Here is a 17576-nt window from a genome sequence, read left to right as displayed (position 1 = left end):
GTACTTAACCCCGCCCAGCCTCACTGAGTCTCGGAGCAGCTGGCCAGTCGATGGATCAATGCAACTTACAGCGACGGTACCTGCAGCGATCCAGTAGCCGTCACTGCACCGTAGACACGGCTTGCCCACCGAGCCAACGGTCGCCGTTCATGCCACCCGAAAATATCTCTGCGTGCAGGAGACGCCTGCAGGGCGAGGTTAGTTGCAGTTGATCTAGATCCCCCGCCAGCTGAGCTCGAGTCCGTCCACCGGTGATCTGCGAAGAGCTGCCTACTCCATACGACGGAGTCAAGGCCAAACGGCAGCGTACAACTCATGTCGATAGAGAATACTCATGCTGATTGTTCTTTTTGATGGCTGACAAAGCGTGCACTTCTTGACAATTGCTGAACCGGCTCTTATCTAGATTCTAGATGGCCTACTACTAGACAAATGAGATCGAATAACAACCCCAACTACTGATTCTGTCTTGGAATAGTGGGGTGGTGAAACGCAAATAGGTTACACTTGCAGCCTACAGGGCATGTCAATTATCCGATCACCCTGCTCAGACTCTGCAATCTCCACAGTGTTCATTTTTCCTGTTCCAGTCTATATCGACAGTTCGACCCCCGAGGTCCTGCCGCTGGGTCCGCTGCGTCAAGAGAATCACAATTTTGAGCAAATCCAATCGATGAAAAGCCCTGTTATAGCGTTTCCTGGATAGAGAAGCCGTACTAAATCCACGCGGTCGATGTGACAAAAAAGGACCTCACTAAATGCCCTGGGTGGCGTACACGTTCCGATCAATCAACGCCTTTCATCCTTACTTTGCCTCGTTGACAGACCCATCCCATCCCATCTGGTATCCACTTAGCGGCGGATCAAGGTCTTCCCAGTTCTGGATTCTCGTCCTACCAAGGTGACATGGAGTTCCTCATAGGCTCACCTGAGTCACCACAATTATATGTCAGATATCGAGAGTCTCCGCCTGTGGGCCGTCATGCAAGCACATCCAGCCATTGATGGTTTTCCACGCGAGGCTCAGCTACCCCCTGCCATCCCTAATGCACGTCAGAGATCGAATCAGACGGCTGAATGCTACCTTATAGATCTGACTGGCTCGTGACAAGTGAATCGTTGTGTCAGAACGGGTTGTTGAAAAATGGTAGCTCTTCGCGGAAAGATGAGGGGCTCCTGGTTCCTAAATAGATGATCAACTTGCACCATGGTTCTTGAAGTAGGCTCGGCTCGAGGCCCCGGAGAAACGAGCAGCTTCAGGCCCCCTCAACCACTCAATGAACTCCGTAGGCGGGATATCCGCTGGGTCCTCACGGGTACTTATCGATACGTTCCCAGATCAGGAAGGATACGCGAATCGATTGAACAAGGATGGAACCTGATATCCAAAGTAGAAAGGTTCTACAGGACGTGAGCTGTAGCATTCGTTGCTATATTGCCTTGTAGTATCTTTTCGAGGCATGGTGCAGAGTGATGGGTTTGATTGCGTGTACTATATGTAGTGTACGCGCATTAACATCAATTCCTAGTAGCAATGGGGCCACCAACACTGGCACCCTTCCATATTAGTCTACGATTCTTCCTGTCTCGCGGGCTGCCCACTTCTGTCTGTAGTCTGTAAATCAATAATATCAAGTCGCCATGTGACTTCATAAACGAAGTAGCCGCCGTCTCGTGATCCCTCATGATCTGCAGTTGGGTTACTCCGAACAAGCCAAAGAGGGAAGGAAGCAGCCTTGGGACTGGTCCAGTGACCACCACCTAATCTGCCATCCAGAACGAACCTCCAACGTCCTGTGTTCAGAGAAAGTATCGCATGCTCCGGCTCGACCACTGGTCCCTAGTTGGGAATTTCTCCCATGAGGGTGCAAGCTTTTCGACTTGACTCCACCCCACTGGGGCATGGGGCTTCCAGGGTTTTGCACGCCACTATCGCCTCCCATCACATCCTGTCAGCTTGCCCCGACTCCGCGCTTGGTGTCGACAGCCCACAGAGGAATCCAACGACTACAAGCCTCCTCCCCTCCAACGAAGAACCGGCTGTCTAGGTCGCTTTGGTGGGGGCCTGCTATCCGATCCCATCGGGCGATCCCATCCAACCGTCAAACGCCGTCGTTACCTTCCACAGCAGGCTCTGCCAGGCCTTGTTACCCACTGCGCGGCGCCTCATACCCGCCCGTCCTTTGCGGCCCACGACGGACACCGAGTTTGACATGGTTACTCGTCAAGAGGGAGTACTCGCTAACTACGGCAATGAGAGTAGACACGCCCAGTCATCAAATCGGCTCGATAGGGAGCACTGTCGATCGTGAAAAAGCTACGAGACCCCGTCATGCCTGTCGAGCCAGTCAGGGCCCCCCAGTGGTGCTGATATATTCCTTGGATGAAGCCGGGCACACGACTTCTATGCGTCAGCTGCAAACTTTTGTCTGCTGAGTATTTTCTTCTTTTCTTCCCACCGGCATGATTTCTTTCTTTCTTTTTTTTTTCTATCAAGCTGACCGTTCTAGTGACGTGGTCATCTTTGCCCTTTGCCTGTGCCGTCGGGCCCGCCTCACCTGCAGCCTAGCCACGCCGCTCCGTACTGTGGCGAAGTCCATGCATATCGTGGCCGATGTCCCTTTGGCTCATACTTTGTTGTCATCAGCACTCTCTATACTTCGAATTTGATCAGCAGCCAAGCTTTGCGTCATATATACTTCTGTCGTTAATTTTGACGTCGTTCTCTAGTATTCAAGACACAGAAATATTTGTATACCCCCACGTACAACTCTCTTTTACTTCATGACGCCCCAAAGAATATTATCTTGTCGGCTCTGGGCTTGGGAAAGTCAGAAATAATTTTGATACGGAGAGAGGTAATTCACCTGTTGTGGCGAATTGAAGAACTGAGTCTGGGGCTCACCATTGGACCTGCACATCACAGTGATTGTGCGTCGATTCTATACACATATGTCCTTCATTTGACGTGATGACATTGCGCCTGCCGTTGTTACGATCATTGCTGGATAAGTGGTCTTCTGGCCTTGTGCCGGAGTTCGGAGCCAGGGTCACATCATGTCGTCACACAGATTGGATCAGATTCGGAGACCGAGGCTTGTCGAACTGAAGATCCCATCTCAGGATGTCCAATCTTCGACGTCGCCAGAATCGGCAATTTTTGATAGCCCCATTGTCGCACCTTCCAGATCACAGATTCCGAGACCAGCCAATGCTTCGACCCAGCGCACGAGAGGGCCATCTAGCGGAGCCTGTGAAGACGAGCAACCAGTGATTCGCCCCTATGCAAAGTCGTCTAGGTCATTATCGAACAACGATGCTCGTCCCTCGGGACTACCACGACCGGCCGGTAATTCCTCATCGCATCTGCCACTCCAACGCCCCTCTGCGAGTTCCGCCACTACCAGTCGTGCCGTCCTCTCATCAGCTCCTCCTGTCACCCCAGTCACTCCGAAGGCCGACAGATTAGGGCTTTCAGGAGATCGACCGCGAAATGTCCTCCGCAGGAAGCCCCCCTTTAGGAACCAGAATGGTGATTTCAAGGTAGCGACCTCAGGCTCCCGCATGGTCGAAGACACCAAGCCAGCAGCCACCTCAGCCAGTTCCATCGCGACATCCGGTCATTCAGAGCAAAGTGTTGGTCATGTGTCTGGCTCTGCTCAGGGTCCATCTCAATCACGGCCAGCAGATCCCCCGTCAGCCATGGCCTCGAAGCTTCCGAGAACGAAGACCCCCAAAGCAATCGAAGAATCTTCGACCCGCCAGATTCTGAAGGAACTCGCAGGCCTTTCGACTGTCATCAATACGCACAATCTTCCTCCCCCACCGACACCCAACTTCGCCTCTGCAGGTAGCCCTTCGACGCGGTATTCCGAGTCGCCTGGGATGTGGAGCAGCAGAGGTTCGACACCGACTTCTCTCTCCTCGTATTCCCCCGGTATCGTTCAACCTGCCAAAATAGGTTACCGGTTGAGACAACCAAGTCCCACCCAGGTCCGGCAACCGATCATTTCACGAGCCTCGACAAACAGTCCGCAAGCGGAGAGACAGGATCACAGAATTCTCGGGTCTCAAACGTCCTCTGGAATTCCAGACTCCACGATTGAGCAAGGGAAACTCGACCACGTCAGTGGAACCAGCAGCCATCCAGAGCCTTCCAAAAGTCCTCCGCCACGAAAGTTGTCCGTGGAATCCAAGTCACCAAAACAACAAGATAATGATGACGACGAACGCCAGAAGGCTCACGAAATCCACGCCGTTGAGGATGCCGAAAGACGTGTTGTAGGGTCTGCGCTTCCACATGAGGTGACAACTGGTCAATCGCCGACAAGCAAGAGTCCCGTGGCACCCCGGCGACCAAGTCGTCAAGGGACCGATAATTTGGAATTGAAACCGTCACCAATTATCCAAAGCAATTTGACGACTTTGAGGACGACTGGCCATACACGGCGCGAGTCAGCGGAGAAACTTCTTCCTGGAGAACGCCCACGTCTGTTGCCTGTTTCATCAGCTGGTGCATCTGTCGAATCGCTTCAATCGAGTGCTTCCTCTCGTATTGCCTCTCGTTCTGAATTACCACCGCAACTTCCCAAGCGGCCCGCACGCACTTTGACGAAATCTCCAAAGACCTCGAAAGATGCAGTGGGGATGAGCTCGGCAAAACGATTCGGTCTTTTCAGCAAGAAGTCCAAGGTCGATTTGGCCGGAGGGAACTCCAGTCAACCGGACAAACCGACTCGCAGGGGACCAGCGGCAGGGACCGGTCACGAAGGGTATGGCAAGTACGCACATCGTGGCCGTAGGACAAGCATCGGGAGCAATGGTGGGACCAGAGCACGATCCACGAGCACAACCAGGAGTGGAGGCAGCAAAGGCAACGTGAAAGGTCGCCCAGAATTAGAAATCGATGATTTCCTGCTCGAGCGTTTGGAGCCTGTTATCATCAATGGGGGAGGAATGGACCAGGCTGAACTTGTTCGAACGCAGAGCGGTCAGAGCGTGAGCAAGAGCAATCTCAGCGTTACTTCGGCATCGGCTTCTCCGACTTCGAACGAAATGACACCCCTTAGTGGATACTCATCTGAATCTCTCGTCTCATCGACAGAGCACTTTGGGCAGCCGCCACGCTTTTTGAGGTCGGACAGTCATCTGCCTTCCCAGGTGGAAACGTCGCAAGAGGGGAAGCCGGCCCTTGTCAAGGATCGTTCGTTTCAATCACCACGGAAACTGGAATCTGATACGGTCGAAAAGAGCAGCACGTTTCAGGATGCTGAAAATCCGGAATCTCGGACGGCGTCAAACTCCAGCGCTGAGCCCAGCTTTTCTGCATTACCCCCAATCAGTGCGAAAGAAGGGCTCAACTCGGAAGCTGTAGACAAAACGAAGCCCGATAAGCGAGGAAAAGGAATGATGTGGAATTTCTTCCATAGAACCAATTCTGCGGATCGGAAAGTGTCTTCTCCAGCGTCAGCTTCTCATCCAACGGCTCAACTTCAAGCCACCATCGTACCAGTTTCCAATAACCGGCCTGTCGCCCATTATGCGCTTCTTGATGCGGACTCTGATTCGTTGGAGGAAATCTTGCATCGGGTGGAAGAGTCGCCACCAACGGAAGAGGAGACGGAGCTGCCATCCAAGACCACCGAGGGTTCAGATCTGAAGAAGCCTCATGGATCGTCTGTTTTACTCCCGCCGCCGCCTGCCCTGTGGGCTGAATACTCAAGTTCTAGGGAAGTCCGACCTGCGTCGCCCAAGGTATTCTTTCACAAAGACACCAAGGAAGATAGTATCCAGCCAGGCCATCCACGACCCAGATTGGCCTCCGTGGGGCGGATACCTCGAGTAGTGTCAAGAAGAGACGGAGATCACAAGCCCGTGGCTCAGTCATTCTCCCGGCCATTCAGTCGCGATGAGGCACCATCCTTGACCATCACAGCCAATTCTCAGCCTGATGTTCATTATTTGCGACCACCGCTTGGCATCAAAACCGATGTCCTCCCCAGCAAGCCGTTCCGGTCCGAACCTGACACTCCCAAGGCATCTATTCCCCCTGCGCTCAATGAAGGGATGAAATTTGCTTCTGGGGCATACGCCTCTAACGAGTTCCTGCAATTCTCGCCGAGAGTCTCAAGTTCGACCGGATCTGAAGATATAGTCCTGGCAGCTGTGACGGCAGTGGGCCCTCGACCTGACTTGAGGCCTACTGAGGATGAAGTGTGGAGCGAATACGATGATCTGCTCGACAGCGTGTTATTGCCAGAAAGCCGTGTTTCGCGACATCAGGCCGAACCTGATGCAGGAGAGCCCTTCGAAATGGTAACAAAGGCCAGCAAGACTCTGCAAGCTGAGTTGAACGCGTCAAGCGACAAGGCTACTGTTCCTGACGTGCCGGACACTCCCGCCGTTGTGCCTCCTCCAACATTTGCGAGGTCCAGTGACGGTTCTACGCGACTTCGCCGCTCAAAGATCGTTTCAGCCCTGCACTCCTCTATGTCCCCATCCCCTCAGGTGTCATATAGTGAGCTCATTGCCGGGTATGGAGAAAGAAACAAGAGCAGCCATGACTCAGCCAATTTGGACAATCCTTTGGTTTCGACTCAAGCCGATAATCCATCTGTTGATCCTGAGTCTTCTACCCCGGCAAACGCTCCTGACTTCGAGTCTACTCGTCGTCACAATACCATGCTATTCGATATCGCCGAACGAGACCGTGAAGGCGCCGTAGCACAAACCAACCTTCGCTCAGCTTCCCTCATGACGAGTCGCTGGCTATCCTTCGGGCGCGTGCTCTTCAGCCCGGCACATAATCGGATCAAGTCAGGGGATGAAGAACGTATCTTGGTCATTGATGGGCTAGGGAACGACGACTGGTCATACTACTGTGCGCTGACTTACCCCAACGCAATTGTATACAGCCTCAGTACGAGACCAATGTCGTCAACATCCGCGCATCCAGCCGCATGGCAGCCGCCTGAGAATCACCATCTCATTCACCACACCAGCATCGACGCGCCGTTCCCGTTTCCCAAAGGATTCTTTGCAGTTTGTATTCTGCGTTTTCCTGCAGCCTGCTCTGAATACGGGCAACGGAACATCATTTCGGAATGCAAGCGCGTCCTCCGGCCGGGTGGCTACTTGGAGATGAGCATTCTTGACTTAGATCTCGTGAATATGGGAAATCGAGCGAGGAAAGCGGTGCGGATGCTCAAGGAGAGAATCTATCTCGCAGATCCAAACATAAGTCTCAAGCCGGCGAGTGACAATATTCAGAGACTCCTGGGGGTATGCGGCTTCGACAATCTGAATCGTTGCATGGTGAGCGTGCCTGTGTCAGGGACGATAGTTGGGTCCTCCGACTCCTCCAACTCGAACCGCTCGGCTTCCAATGCGACTCCTGCGGCTTCCACGGGCCAGTCAAATTCAGCTCCGGCGACTGAGTCTCAGTCACGCCAGAGGAAGTCTTCCGATGACGCGGAACGATCTCTGGGCGATCTTCTCTCCGATCCATCTCCTTCGGCATCGAACGATGAGTCTATTGCAAAGATGGTGGCTCGCGTTGGACGTTGGTGGTATACCCGGTGTTACGAAATCCCCGTTCTATCAGATGGCGCCCTTGACCGCAGTATCTGGGCTGATAAAAAGCTCCTCCGAGAGTGTCAGAAGCGCGGCACGGGATTCAGACTGCTTATTGCATACGCACAGAAACCGAACGAGAAGAGAAGAACGGCCAGTGTGTAACAGCATGGAATTTGCATACGCTACTAATCTTTACATAATCGCTTTCACGATCTGTTTTTATGACCATGATGATGAGACATGACATGAACTGTATGTGTGGCATGACGATGATGACGACATTACTCATTTTCGACGATTTTTTTTTTGCAACTCTCTCAGAATCGGACTGAATTTGTTTTTTATCTTCTACTTTGGAGTGGCAGCAATTCGGCACAAGTACATACAAAATTGCAATACACGGAAAGACGAAAAAAAGACGCAAGCATGGAGGTCTTGTGAGCAATTTGCTTGTCAGTCTGTTTGCCGTCTCAAAGAAGCCAAGCTCTGCTGATGATTTTGAACTTTCTTTTCTGGCTTTACATAAGATACCAATGTTGCAACGATCCACAGCTGTGCTGGTTATATGTTCCTTACTGTGTATTTTGTCTCTGCTTTTTGTTTTTGACTTCTCTTTCCACTTCACTATGGTATTTTTGATTATTAAGATTTACTAACTGTACCCTATTGGGTGGCTAATTTGTATCTTTGCCTGGTGGCCATATTTGTTTGATGTTGTCTCCCTTTTTTTCTTCTTTTCAGCGCCACCAACCTATATCCATCCTATTCAAGCAGGTCTGTGGATGAGATGGGTTCTATCTAATCCAATATGCCGTTTAATACTCGTATTTGTTTTACTTATTTAATTATTTTGGACCTGTTTATAATATATGGTACAAAATATATATTTACAATACTAACTCTAACTACATGATAATTTGATTTCATCAAAGGATACCCTAACACATTCTCACATTCATCTCTACCTTCTATGAGAAGATCCTTTTTCTTTTGTTGGTGTTGAACACTAGTTAATTCATCCGAGTTCCGTGAAAAGAAAGAGATATATTGATATCAACCGGAAACCTTCATTTCATTTCATTTCATTTCATTTCGTTTCGTTTTTTTGTTGCTGTAACTAACTAGGTACCCAATCAATCAATCAATCCCAGTTAATATGCATGCCACTGGATAAATCCCTCAAAAAAGGAAAAAAGAGAAACTCCCAACCCTTGCACAAAAAGCAACAAAGTCAGGAGGAATTACAATAAGTGCTGGCCTGCTAGCTAGCCTCACGGCGAGGTCTTTTTTTTTTTAATCTTTTTTTTTGTCTCCTCACTTCCCAACCTTAGTCTTCTTCTTCGGCCTCTCTTCCTCAATCTCTTCTTCCTCGTCATCCACAACGTCAGATGCATCATCCATCTCGGCATCGCTGCCGCTCTCGCTGCCGCTGCTCTCGTGCGCGGAATCGTACTCCTCCGCGACTTCGGACTCGGATTCGGCCTGGAAGTCCTCGTCGATGGACTCCTCGTCTTCGTCGGCGGAGCCGCGGTCGGCGCGGCCGCCGTCTTCGTCGCTTGAGAGGTCTTCGTTGTCGAGGGCGGCGGCGATGAGGGCGGAGGACTGGAGGGGGATTTGGTCAGTAAGCTACTCTGAGAAACAAGGATGGGAAGAAGGATAGTAAGCTTTGTGGGAGATGGGGGATAACTCACGTCATCGAGCATCTCGTTCTTGAATCTGATGTTCTTGGCTTTGAAGAATTCTTCGAGAGGTTGTTGCTCCTCACTATGAAAGAAAAAAATTATTGTCAGTCGATGGGAAATTCTACATGCAGGGACATAGTTTCTGATCATACCGGTTAATGTTGCTAAACTGGTGCTCTCCCATTCCGCCCTTCAAGCTGATCGTGATATCGAACGTCCTGCTAGCGGAAACGGCACCTCCCACGCGGGACATGGTGATGACGGAGATGTTCTCGATCTGAATGTACGTGGCTGGCTTGGGAACAAACATGAAACTCTTGTCCAAGCAGAACAGCAGGCCTTCGTTCGCCTTGATCGAGCACTTGACTCCACTGTGGCCATGGTGGCTGATGCTAATGTCAGCACTGTGTTCAAGGCAAAATAAATTCTTCCAAGGGCGACTAACCTGACAAAGTCTTTCGACGGCATGATGACCTTCTTGCCCGAAAGTCCTCGGAAGATCTTGACGATCACTTGGTGAATCGGCTCCTCGTATCGAGGCTCCAATTTACCCTGATAGCGGGTTTTTAGTAACTCTCTGCCGTCATAGTTAGCGGTGATGGACGAAACGTTAAACGATACAGTCATGGAGCACGCACTCAGTCATGTTGAGTTCTATGCTGATCTCCTCATCCAGCTTCAACTGCATGACCAGGAATGGATACCTGGTCTGACCCTGACGAAGTGGCGGATCGAGACCAAGGACGATGAGGGTGTGCATGTCGTCGTTCTTGGGGAGCAGGAAGAATTTCTTTATCGACGAGTACTGGATCTTGTAGTCGTACGTCTTACCGCGTAGTCGGAAGGATGACTCGTACATATCGATATCGAAACGACCTCTAGTTTGTTTTCGTTAGTTGACCCAACCCCATATTCCTACTGTTAGGGAATTTTGCATACCTTGGTGTAAGGTGGAGGACATCCAAGAACGTCGCAAATGTATCACCAGCAACGTCTCCGATCTCCGCCTTCTCCATGAGCGTCTCGTAGAATAGACTTGCCGCATTTTGCTCTTCTCCGTCTTCCTCCTCGCCCTCCTTCACGTCCTCGCCCTTTTCTTTTTTCAGTGCCGTTCCCGGAATGTAGAATCTCATTTCCACGAGCTCGTCCGGACCAGCAGCGGCCTTGCGGCCACGGTTTTTCGTACTTTTCTCAAGGTGTCCGTTGACGCCATTCGTTTGCTGACCATCAGTGGGAAGAGCAAACTCCACCGCGACCTCGTTTTTACCGGCCAAGTTCGTGTTGGAGATTTCAGTGTAGGGGATCGAAAAGGCAGGGCGGTTCTGGACGTTGAACGTGAGTTCGGCTTTGGTAAATTCGGCCTTGCCCCAGTTCCATCCTCGCAAAGAGTGATCTCGCTGCTCGATGCTGATGCCGTACCAAATCTTGAATGCCTTGCTCAAGCGGTCGAAGTCCTGACCATCACCGAGTTAAGACAAACGTCCATCGGAGTGGGCCACGTGACGGGCGCTGTCATCAAAACTCACCTCTTGCTCAAACCCATCCAGTTGAATGACACCCGATGTCCGCGACAAGATCTTCAACTCATACCCTTTCGCCGCTCGACTCCACTGTGCTGCACCGATGTTGGTGCTGTCGAGGGTAAAAGTTTCACCTCCGCCCATGGGTCGCCAGCCCAAACCGCTCTCTGCCAGTTTGCATTTTCCTGGCTGCTTCGACAAATCCAGGTAGATATTCTCGAAGCTCTCCCTAGAAGGATTGTGAGTTGGAAAATCCAGTTGTGCAAAGTGAAGAAGAAGCCAGCTTACATAGTGGAGATGCGCTTAAGGAAAATAAAATGAACCTCCGGTCTGGTGAGCGCTCCCGAATTATAGTTCTTTTCACACGCAAAAGAGACACGAGATGAAGGTGAGAGGAATTGAAGATGTGCGAGGGACCAGGTGACACTGTTTTGGAGGGAGCTGTCTAGCAGGCCAAGCTCATGGACAATTTCTGGAGCCTCGCGTTGCAAGCGCGGCTGGCGGCTGCGCACGCGGCGCGGCAAAGACAGCGTCCGCCACTTGTCGCCTAAAGCGGACTAGTGCGCCAAGCACCGGCTGCCTTCAAAATCAGGTGTTCACTCCCATCATCCTGTACACATTTGTCTCTAGGCACTGGGCAGCCTGCACAGAATGAGAAATGCTGAATATTGATTGATATCAGCTCTCCGTAGGACTATCCCGTCGAATGGAAAAGCTATGTCTCTACAGCTAGATCCTAATTCACAGTAATATTCCAGCAATTGTATTAATATTAACTGCCTCCCACCTACAATCTCCGTATGCACAGCTAAAATAAATCTAGAATTGATGCCTGATAAGTAGATCTGACCTTTTTCTTGGCATGTTATTATGCGAATCCACGTTGTGGACCAGCTAACCCCATAGCCTAGAAGCCGTCGATTCTGAAGAATCAGCCCTTCGGGTTGACTCGTCCGTTCATTGATAAGAAGATTGCTTGTTCTTATTCCAAGGTACTCCGTAGATTTTGCCTAATCCCATTGTTCGTACTAATCCTTAATGCTTTCTGAAACTCGACAGAGTGTTCACATATAGGCACATGGTGACGGCCAACTCGAAAGTGAATGATCTATTCTGAAGGTTTAAAGATTAAACAGTCTTTGTTCTTTGTCCGTGTCTTGCTGCTTCGAAGAGATTGTCTTGTTGGCTTGTGACGCAATGAGATATATGCTGTATCCTCCGTACTTTTTACCGCAGGAAAGTCGTCTGTCCGCTCTTTGTCTCACTTTATTTTGCCCTTTGCCATGATCGTGTTAAGTGCCCACTTACCATTGGATTATTACCCATGTGGGGTGGAAAGAAAAGATGGATGGAGTCGTGAATGACGAATAGCACAGCCCCATCGGCATGAGAAAATAATGAGGTCACGCAATGCAACTGCTGGTAATTTTGTAACACTGCTGGAACAGAACGTCCGAAGAACCAGGTTCAGAAGGAAACGAGCATACTAATTATATACCGTCCATGGGAGACGATCCTCATGGTTATCTGCTGAATCTCTGCTATTAAGGATCACCGGCCTGGACCCGTGGTTCTGCGACCCGGAACGGTAGCATCCCGTGTGGGCGGAGGCATCGGTTCTGATTGGCCGGAGATATGTGTCGCCGTCCCGAGACAGGTCACTCGAGACTTCCTACGCAACAGACTCGCACGTGATTGGCCAAGGCGGGTCGAGAAGCGTCACGGAGCCCCGTCTGCAATCTTTACCCACGAGAGTTAAACGAAGACGTCGTCGTTGGACCCCTTTGGGCTGCTGCGCTTCCTGCTGTCCACTCCTCAGGCACTCTCTCGTTCATCATCGCCATTCTGCAGATCCCTGTTGCCCATGTCACTCTCTTAATCACTTGCATCCAACTTCAAACATTCGTTTTTCAAGTATCTTTTCCATTCATCGCTGTCGTTCCTCCCCTTTTAAATGCACCCCCTTGATTCCCCTAATTATTGACTGCGGATGAGGCCGTTGTTTGTCTCTCCGTGTCTGCATTTTCTACTGCTCCGAAAAGACTCCTTTCGTTGACCGCCTGTCGTTCTTTGCATTCCTTACGTCCTCGCGTTCGGCAGCCCCTCGTTTAGTATACCTACCACCCCCCTAAACCCGACCGTTTTTGACTCCAAATCGACTGTCGTGGATTGAGAAACGAACACTTTTGGTCTGTCGTCGCACCCTAAACGATGAGGGCTTCCTCACTGTTTAGGCCTGCGACGGCTGGTTTTTCCTCCCTCGTCAGATTATGGCCTTTCCTCGTGATCTCACAATCGTCGACCGTCAATGCATTCACACCCATCCCGGTATCATTGCCTGACCTCGATCTATCGCCCCTTGGCAGAGTTGCGCTGACGGGCAACTTCGACGCGATCTCGCTTTACTCGTACGAACAACAAACCGAATCTCTTCCTTCTACCAATGGCTCACAGTCACTCCTCACTCAGCTCCCCAATGGAGTGCTGGCGACGTTGTCGACTGCAGACGGCGACATTCTGGCCATGTGCCCCTTTACGCGCAAGGACGGCAGTTTCGCCGGCTTGGTTGTAGGAGGGAACTTCACTAGCTTGGGCGGTGTCGAGTCGCAAGGTCTTGCGCTGTACAACCCTACGGCAAATAGCGTCCAAAATATTTCCAGCCTCACTGGCACGGTATCTGCCCTGCTATGCGACCAAGACACGGATTCTGTCTATGTTGGCGGTAACTTTAAGATCGACAATTCATCAAATGCCGCGACGTGGACCGGAAGTCAAGGATTGTCGAGCCTCCCGTTTGGTGGATTCAATGGCCCGGTCTCGTCCATAGTCAAGGCAGATGATGGTCACATCATCTTTGGTGGTTCCTTTGACGGTCTGGGTAATCAAACCACCCCCAAACAGAAGGATTCACAAGTTATCAACTTATCCACCGCCACAATCACGAGCGACGCGAATTCCTCTCTTGCGGGATTCGATGACCCTCGCAATATCGTTTGCAAGACTTCCGATCAAGATGGCCCTGGAAACACCTGGTTGCTGGCTGATTACTCCCCCGGATTTTGGCGGGCAGATATGCGTTTTGGGTTCCGCCCGACGAAGCTTCGCCTGTACAATACCCATTACGAAGGGAGGGGAACGAAATCGTTTCTGTTGCAGGCATTGCCCGACACTGGCATCATGAATCTGACCTACACGGACCCTCAAACCGGCCAGGAAGTTTTTTGCGACCCTGCGTGTCCGCTCTCGAACAACGCGTCGGAACCCTATCGTGATTTTCGGTTGGTCAACAGTGTTGGCATGAGCGGATTCATGCTGCAGATCTTAGATTGGTACGGCCAGGGGGCTGGGCTCGATGGCATCGAGCTCTTTGAAGATGGTGAGTGGGATGGAGAGCCTACAGGATTTGAAGCTGAATCGAAGCTGACGATTTGTATTAGACATTTACTCATATGCCATCAATGACTTCAACGAGCCAACCTGTGCAGGGATCTCCTTTCCGTCCACGTCGACCACGACTGGCTCGTGGACAGTCACATCAGCTGGTCAAAGTGAATCTGAATATTTGACAGCTGACGTGACTGACGCGAATGCGACAAGCACATCCGTCACATTTGAGCCTGACATCAAGCAATCGGGCAACTACACCGTGTTACTATACACGCCAGGATGTATCCAGGATGGAACCTGCCAATCGCGGGGTGTGGTCAACGTGACCGGGACATTTGCCTCCAGCACCAGGGAGGCAGCTCCTCTCCAGACTGTGATCTACCAGACCAACTACTTTGAAAAGTATGATATTATCTACACGGGCTATGTGGAAGCAAACAGCGATAGTTTCCGTCCCAAAGTCACGCTCACTCCTATCGTTGATCAAGGAGAAATAAAAGTGGTCGCGTCCCGGGTTGGCTTCCAGCTGATCTCTTCCACTGGCGGTCTCAACGGCTTGTACGACTACGATCCAACGACGACAAGTGCTAGTACAAACTTCTCAGTATCCCCTGTGGACTCCGTGGGTAGAAAGTTGGATCAAGGCGCTTTAGTCACCAGCCTGGTCACTTATGACGGCGTGATATATGCGGGTGGGAATTTCTCAGATTCGACCTTGAAGAATATCATGTTGTTCTCTAACGACGGAAATGCGACGTCACTGCCCGGCGGTGGTCTGAACTCCCAGGTGGATTCGTTACTCGTCTTGGATGATGTTTTGTACGTCGGGGGAAACTTCACGGATACTGCGACTGGGGGAGCACAAAACCTGAGCTACGTCGCGGCTTACTCGTTTTCGGACAAGACCTGGTCTGCACTTGGCGCAGGCGTCAATGGCCCCGTCACATCTGTTCAGTCTCTGCCAGTGAACATATCCGCCGACACCACTGAGACAAGCGTAGCGGTCAGCGGCAACTTCGATCAGGTATACGCGTTCGGTGATAACTCGACCATTTCCGTGTCCGGCTTCGCTGTGTGGGTTCCTTCCCAAAAGAATTGGCTGCAAAATCTCGACACTTACCAGATGGCTTTCAATGGCCAATTAACGGCGTCTGCTGTTATTGGAAACAACACCACTATTCTTGCCGGTTCTCTGACGTCTGATGGTATCGCCTCCAGCGGTGCCGTCTTCTTGACAGAGCCGGATGGACTCGCCCTCGAACCTTTCCCGGCGGATATCTTGAAGAATACCACGAGCTCATCCTTGACGAAGCGAGATACCGGTGCCCAGAATGCGACTGGCGTTACCGTTGGCATATTTGACACGAGTAATGGGCGTAACCTCACCATTCTGGGTGGACAGTTTACCGCTAGGGCAACAAATGGCTCCATCATCGAGAATCTCCTCTTCCTCAATGGTTCTAACAGTGACACTGTCACCGGTCTTGGCCCAGGCGTCGACAGCAACTCCACTTTTCTGACTCTTGCTGTCCAAGGAGATACTCTCTTTGCTGGTGGGACGGTCACCGGAACCGTGGGCAATTCTCAGTTGAACGGGTTTGTGGCTTATAACCTCGCTGGTGCGAGCTTTGTCTCGCCCCAGCCTCCTGCTCTTACTGGCGACAATATCACTGTCACTGTCAATTCAATTGCCGTACGCCCAGGCTCGACTGAAGTCTATTTCGGGGGTGTCTTCGATGCTGCCGGAGCTCTTCCGTGCCCTAGCGTTTGTTTCTATGACACGTCCGTTGGTCAATGGAATCGGCCTGGCGTCGCCTTAGAAGGCACAGTGACGAGTCTCCAATGGGCGAGCAAAACCCAGTTAATTGCAGCAGGCGATCTCACTGTTGGGAATAATAACACCATGATTGCCATGTATGACAGCGCGCAGCAGACCTGGACCTCCATGGAAGGAGCTTCGGCTCCCACCATTCCTGGGCCTGTCACGGCCTTTGGCCCTGCTTCCCAGGACATGTCGCAGTTCTGGATAGCCGGCCAAGATTCCGACGGGTCAAGCTTCTTGATCAATTACGATGGCTCCACGTTCCATAACGTGGGGAATCTCTTCGAAAAACCGACCAGGATCCTTGGTCTTCAGGTGCTGGGTCTCAGCCAAGATCACGCCAGCACCAACCTGCTGAATCCAGACCAGGTCCTCCTTGTTACTGGTCAGCTGGTGATCCCTGACTTTGGCAACGCCTCTGCTGCCCTCTACAACGGAACCGCATTAACTCCTTTCCTCTTATCCACCACGGCTGATGGTCAGGCGGGAAGCATTTACGAGTTATTCACCGAGAACCAGAACACGTACAGCGGAACCAGTAAGATTTCCCCTTGCCCTCTCCATATATCCTTTGTCGTAATGGCTGACTGTATGTGTCTACAGAGAAGCATCACTCTACCGGAATCGTCATCCTCATCTCTTTCTGTCTCGCCCTTGCTTGCGTCTTCCTCATTGTCGTCTTTGGTATCATCCTCAATAAGATTCAGCGTCGTCGCCAGGGCTACGTTCGCGCTCCACAAACGTATGCGACTGACCGACCGACAAGCATGCGGCGTGTACCTCCCGAGTATTTGTTCGACTCGTTGAGGCAGCGCAATGCCGGGGTGCCGGCCATCTAAACTCGGCAGATTCATTCTTCCTGGGTTTGGCATTTTGCCTTGAAGTGCAATTGATGCGACGGTTGTTTTCGTTCTTTTAATCTCCGGCTCACCGGGTGGGCTGTTTGGCACGGCGTTCTTAGGAGCAGTTTTTATACCCATTGCTAATGTCTAGCAATATCTTGCTCACAGCCTTCTTTTTCCGACCACTGTTTCAATCCTTTTCCCAGTCTTTCTCCTATAGTCTGTCGACCCTGCTGTTCATTCTGAGCAAGTTCATTAGTGCTGTGAGGGACTCTCTGTGGATATCTTCTTGGCTGCCTATCTGTCATGTAGCATATCTTGTGACCTCTGGAAGGAGGTCGTCATGTACATACCCCATATCATTGTGGTATAATGATAGTAATGTATTGCCATATACGGTGGTCATTGTTGCAGTCATGAACCCGGAGTTGCACGGTCTGCCTGCTGTTTACTCCGTAGAAAGCACACCGTGTACTGGAATGAGTAAGGCTGCAGCGAGCCTGTGTCATATGACCCGCAAAGAAAGAAGCGTCTTGGCGTTGAACTACTTTTTCTTCTTTCCAGACTTAGGAACTTTTTGACGTCAATAACACCAATTGCGCGCTTTACTGGTTTATTTGTCTAGAGGCTGTTTAAGAGGGCGTAGAAAGAAAGAATTGCTAAGCTGATACCTTCTCAACACTAAGTATATTTGATATCGATTACAGTTGTCTGGACGAGTCTAGGTATGGTTACCTTGGTTAGGTTA

General features: G+C 51.0%; 4 protein-coding genes across 4 annotated transcripts; 3 read left to right on the top strand and 1 right to left on the bottom strand.

Annotated features, from left to right (window-relative positions):
• Positions 1-1902: 1902 nt before the first annotated feature.
• VTN77DRAFT_378 (uncharacterized protein) lies at positions 1903-2436 on the top strand (the record flags this gene model as incomplete). The annotated part of the gene is made up of 1 exon (XM_069419765.1): positions 1903-2436. One exon carries the CDS (start codon positions 1903-1905, stop codon positions 2434-2436), a length of 534 nt encoding a protein of 177 aa, XP_069280439.1.
• Positions 2437-3057: 621 nt separating this feature from the next.
• VTN77DRAFT_377 (uncharacterized protein) lies at positions 3058-7737 on the top strand (the record flags this gene model as incomplete). The annotated part of the gene is made up of 1 exon (XM_069419754.1): positions 3058-7737. The coding sequence occupies one exon, from the start codon at positions 3058-3060 to the stop codon at positions 7735-7737; it is 4680 nt and encodes a 1559-aa protein (XP_069280438.1).
• A 1152-nt stretch (positions 7738-8889) lies between these two features.
• Positions 8890-10921, bottom strand: VTN77DRAFT_376 (uncharacterized protein; the record flags this gene model as incomplete). Its single annotated transcript, XM_069419743.1, has 7 exons — positions 8890-9177; positions 9267-9339; positions 9410-9643; positions 9703-9834; positions 9896-10135; positions 10197-10711; positions 10784-10921. The coding sequence occupies 7 exons, from the start codon at positions 10919-10921 to the stop codon at positions 8890-8892; spliced, it is 1620 nt and encodes a 539-aa protein (XP_069280437.1).
• A 2067-nt stretch (positions 10922-12988) lies between these two features.
• VTN77DRAFT_375 (uncharacterized protein) lies at positions 12989-16825 on the top strand (the record flags this gene model as incomplete). The annotated part of the gene is made up of 3 exons (XM_069419732.1): positions 12989-14153; positions 14215-16524; positions 16590-16825. The coding sequence occupies 3 exons, from the start codon at positions 12989-12991 to the stop codon at positions 16823-16825; spliced, it is 3711 nt and encodes a 1236-aa protein (XP_069280436.1).
• Positions 16826-17576: the final 751 nt, after the last annotated feature.

Source organism: Rasamsonia byssochlamydoides (assembly GCF_041956645.1).
Source record: "Rasamsonia byssochlamydoides strain NRRL 3658 unplaced genomic scaffold VTN77scaffold_10, whole genome shotgun sequence".
Taxonomy (NCBI): domain Eukaryota; kingdom Fungi; phylum Ascomycota; class Eurotiomycetes; order Eurotiales; family Trichocomaceae; genus Rasamsonia; species Rasamsonia byssochlamydoides.
The sequence above is the reverse complement of the archived record's forward strand: the minus strand, read 5'-3'. Positions and strand labels throughout refer to the sequence as shown.